At 45.9% G+C, this 4,963-nt stretch overlaps 1 protein-coding gene across 1 annotated transcript in view; it reads right to left on the bottom strand.

Annotated features, from left to right (window-relative positions):
• LOC101994896 (phospholipid-transporting ATPase FetA) overlaps nt 1-4,963 on the bottom strand; it is a 75,344-nt gene that overhangs the window by 1,448 nt on the left and 68,933 nt on the right. Inside the window, exons 23-26 of the mRNA XM_026786603.1 lie at nt 3,211-3,434; nt 1,764-1,847; nt 636-881; nt 346-484 (exon numbers count right to left, since the gene is read on the bottom strand). Coding sequence (XP_026642404.1) covers nt 346-484; nt 636-881; nt 1,764-1,847; nt 3,211-3,434 — 693 coding nt within the window. The remainder of the gene's footprint in view (nt 1-345; nt 485-635; nt 882-1,763; nt 1,848-3,210; nt 3,435-4,963) is intronic.

The raw sequence follows: 4,963 nt of genomic DNA, 5'->3' as shown, positions 1-4,963 counted from the left end.
AAAAAAAAAAAAAAACAAACAAACAAACAAAAAAAAAAACAAAAACAAAAAATTATAAATCATAAACAAACAAAACCCCCCAGAATTCTGCTAATAATTCTTGCCCTGTTGTTTCAAGAGAGACAATTATGTGAAGATCAAATAATCTAAGATATTTGAAAAAAATTAGAAATTCTAAAGTGAACTATTCTCCTAAGAAGGCTTTGCACCCTTTGGAGCAGAGACTCTTATCTAGTCATACTCTAGCTAAGCACCAAGTATGTAACGCATAGTTTCTCAGTAAACATTAGATTAGCATTTTATTAGGCCTCCCCCATGCCAAACACCTGCTGGTCAGGGTCTTACCTAGGAAGTGGAAGGTGCTGGGGAACATTAGATACAAGCCATCACTACACAGGAAGAGTAAGATGCAAAAGTAGAAACCCAGGCTACCCCAGATGAAGGCATGGCTTATCAGCGTCCAGAAGTTTGTCCTCAGGGCGATCTGAAAAGCACCGGCTCATGGGCAATGCTGTACAACTTGTCGGCCACTTGCATTGGCTAAGCCTGTAATGGAAGTCGCTCCCTGCCCTCTTTCCCTTTCCTGATGGACAGGCTCCCCACCCAGCCCCTTGCCCTGCTCCCGGGGGCCACACCTGCATTGTCACCACCCAGATCAAGGTGGACTGCACCATCAGGGAGAATGACTGGAGGTCGGAGATGTCCTTCCCATCGCTGCGCTCTGAGTTGAAGATGGTGCCCATGGGGACAAAGAACAGCACGAAGGAACTGTAGATGCCATGCACTAAACACTTCAGAAACTCCTTCTTGTTGAAGTACAGGTTGTGCTGTCCTGGCTCATACAGCTCTGGGTAACACAGACTCCATGTTTCATTCACATCCTGGTAACATCAGAGGGGAAGGAGACCGTCAGAACCTTTCCATCTCCTCAGAGCAGGGGTGTCTTGCCTCACTCAGTCTGCAGCCAGGCTGCCCAGGCATTTCCCCAGGGAGTGCTTGGGAAGCAGAACCAGAGAACAGAGCAGTGACCACAGTCCTCTCTAGGTAAGGACCTGTAGTAGAAGAAAACTCAGAGACAGGAAGTTGGGAAGCACTTGGAGGCACTTAGGATTTGGGGGTGACAAAGGGGGCAGTTTGGCTCAGGGGCAGCTAGAAGGGAGGGCTGGAGTGTGGGAGAGGGGTGGAACTAGGGTATGGGTCCCCAGGTAGAAGTGTTCCTTTTGTTAAGTTTTTATGTCAAGTCAGTGGGCAGAGGCAGGAAAATCACTTAGAATTAGCAAGTCCTTTGGAAGCTGTTCTTCATCTATTGAGACTCTAACTACTGCCCAGAATGGAGGTTGGAGTAGAAGCCTCAGGGAGAAGAGGGATCAGACCCTTCCTACAGAGAGACTCTCTAAGAGGAGCACAGCCAGTCTTGGCTGGTTCCCTATGACATAAAATATTGTGCCCACAGCCCCACAGCTGGCCTTTAGAACTCTCACTGGGGCCTTCCTGCAGCAGGTGGTCTCATCCTAGTACCTCTGAATAGGCTTCTCCTTTCTCAGTTCTTTGCTCTACCAAGTCTTGGCTTAATGGCTCTGTTCCTCTCATTAATTTTTGGAGGATTCCTTTCTCACCCTATGCCTGTCCAGGGGATCAGCTCCTTTCCCTGCTCTAGAAATTATTCCTTTACATTTGACCTTGGAGAGCTTACTCTTGTTTCCCTCCTCATCTGTGAGTCCAGGGTTCCAGCCCTGTCTAAGAGCCCTGCTCCTGGGTCTTACCTTTTCAAAGAGACTCAAGCCGAGGACAGGGAGGGAAGTGTAAATCAGATTGTAGAAGGTGATGAACCAGGTATCGTAAACTGTCTGGAAGAGTACCAAGGAGATTGTTTTTAGATTACTTTCTTCATAAAGCCCAGCTCTACCTCCCAGGTCCAATGCAAACCTCTCCTGGTCCCCTGCCCAGCATGACTGAAATCTAGGTAGAGTCCCAGTCTTCCTTTGATCTTACTCTAGAGCCCACATCTTAGACTGAGGCAAGGCCATGCTGAGCTTCCAAGGTTGACCTGTACTGTCCCTCTGGGTACAGAGAGGACACAGCTAGGCTTCCAGGGAAAGCTAGCCATGGTCCTGAACCTCTAGACCAGTGAAGCTTGAGGTTCCTTTCTTTATCTGCCTGGTGGCTTGTATTGGCTTCTGTGGCCCTGAACATTTACTAACAGGGCAATCATGCTTCTCCAGTTGAGTGTTCCATCTGGAATCTTGGGAGGGCTGCTTTCCTCGCTGTCCACAGGAGGTCAGACCACCCCCGCAGACCAGACTGGCCTGACTAGGACTGGGGTGAACCAGTCTACCCTGTCTGCTGACTGGTGTAGACATCTCCTGAGATAACCAGTCCTCACGTTGTTTTTCTTGGGATTCCTCAAGAGACTCCTGAAAGACTTCTCTTAGGACAAAGGGTTCTTCTTATAACATCACAACCTACATTTCCATGCCAGGTTGTGTTTTCATATTCAAATGTGAAATTAATTTACCAGAGGAACAATTTTGTGTATGTTGGGATTCCTGGGCAGCTGTAGTTCTAAGTACAAGAGAATATCATGACAGCCTGTCTGTCATGACCCAAGAAGCTCCTGGAGGCTTGCCCAATATTTAGTCTAAACTGCATGGATGATATATTTGGACTGTTGTCATTATTCATCTACAGACTTGAAATATAACCACTGCACAGTACCTTGGAAGGATGTAGAATGTAACTATTATACTTTACGATTCTGATGATTTAAAAATAAAGATGGCTCTTCCATATTATAATCACAAAATTAAAAACAGTATTTAAAAGTGGAGAAGTCCAGTTCCCGAGGATCTGAAACCCTCTTCTGGCCTTTGAGGATACCAAGCATGTGTACACATGCATACATGTAGGCAAGACATTCAAACATATAAAATAAAAAATCTAAAAATAGTAAAAGTAGAGAATTGTTAAGATATTATGGACAACAAAAACAAAAATATGACTTTGGATGCTAAGAGAAATCCAGATCCTCCAATTTTTCTTGATTTTTTTATGTTGAGAACTCTAGTATCAGTGTAGCTCCTGGGAGAGTTCTGAAGGTAGCAGATATGATGTGGGAATGTAAGGCTAATGTAGGTTTGGACAGCGGGATTAATACAGGATGAGGACAGGAATACTACATACACTGAGAAGGAAAACGGTGCTTTCTCTTACCTGTGCGGAGAACCCGTTGAAGAAGGCATACCAGAAGTGCACCAGTGTAAAGGCAAAGTTTTTGTAAAAGAAGTAGCTGAGAAACTTGCACATACGATTGTACGACCAGCGGCCATGGACCAAGAGGAGACGCTGAAGGTAGCGGAACTGGCAGAAGGAAAAGTCACTGTTGAGCATGGCCTGCATCCCTTCATGGCCGCTGATGCCAACCCCAATATTGGCAGCTGCAATGAAATCCCAGAGATTCCTAAGACAGGAAGACTGTTTGCTGGATTCTTACCCTGGGAAGTGAAAAGTGAGCGTAGAGATACAAGCATAGAGATTACATTTGGGACGACTGTTAGACCCAGTTAAAAATGGCACCTTTACAGTAGAATCTTTTTTGACTGATCGCCCTTTCTCCACATGCTGGGAAGCCCCTTCTCTGCACTCTGTTTTGGGTGCTGTCATTTAAGATTGCTTGGTGGAGCCAGCACTAGAAGGTTGTCCTCTGTCCCGTGCCAGCCACTTGAATTCTTTCTTACTAATCAGATAGTTGTGATTTAAATCCCTTGCTATCCACAGAAGCTACTTAAATGAATTAAGAATACAGGGTGAATGCCAATCTAACACAATATTTATTTATTTATTTATTTATTGGTTTTTCGAGACAGGGTTTCTCTGTGGCTTTGAAGCCTGTCCTGGCACTAGCTCTGTAGACCAGGCTGGTCTCGAACTCACAGAGATCCACCTGCCTCTGCCTCCCGAGTGCTGGGATTAAAGGCGTGCGCCACCACCGCCCTGCCTAACACAATATTTAATCACCCACATTTATCCAAGGAGCAAAATCCCAGCTGTTCAGAGGGATAGGCAATATATATACTTTATTAGTGAGAAATAAACTCTCTGGGGGGACTTAAAGTGAATTTTGCTAGATAAAGCAAGATTGTATTGATAGACCATAAGATACCAAATTTCCTAAAAGTTTTAATTACTCTCACAATTCACTGTTCTGGTCTTTTTCACTGATTTTCTCATGCATATAGCTACATTATTGCTCAATAGGGTTAACTGAAATGTCTTTTTCTCATTCATTCATTCATTCATTCATTCATCCTCGAGACAGGGTTTCTCTGTGTAGTCCTGGTTGCACTGGAACTCGCTCTGCAGACCAGGCTGGTCCCCAACTCAGAGATCCACCTGCCTCTGCCTCCTGAGTGCTGGTTAAAGGCGTGCACCACTATGCTCAGCCAGGACAACTGAAGTTTCTGAGTCTCAATGCTTAAGCAAGAACACTTTCTAGAACTGAAGTAGAGGCTGGACTACCTGGTGGTGCTTCCTGTATGAGATTTTGTTTATACCTCACAGATCAACACGTTTCTGAACACATACGTGGAATTCAAACCGGAAAATTTCAGCTCTTTGCTTCTACTGGTATGAAGTTCAGTAAATCACCCACTCCCCTCCAGCCAGGGGAGCCCCCGCAGGTTCTAGGGAGCACAACCTTGAGCCCACAGACTTCAACAGGAAAGAAAGAGCCTGACTTCTGCAGAGGGGATCTTTCTGTAGAGCTGATGCCATCTCAGACGGATGGCACAGTAGCTGCACAGCCTGCTGTGATGCAAGGGTGGGGATGCATGTGTTCCTGTGGGGTTACCGTCACTGCATCAGCGAGCGAGTGCATGCTCTGACCCGGTGCATGCCTGTGGGCGTGGACTGTGAGAGCTCCAGGACACGGGGTGTGAGTGGGGCTGTGCATGCCTGTGGACGTGGA

Source organism: Microtus ochrogaster, linkage group LG5 (assembly GCF_000317375.1).
Source record: "Microtus ochrogaster isolate Prairie Vole_2 linkage group LG5, MicOch1.0, whole genome shotgun sequence".
Lineage (NCBI taxonomy): Eukaryota > Metazoa > Chordata > Mammalia > Rodentia > Cricetidae > Microtus > Microtus ochrogaster.
The sequence above is the reverse complement of the archived record's forward strand: the minus strand, read 5'-3'. Positions and strand labels throughout refer to the sequence as shown.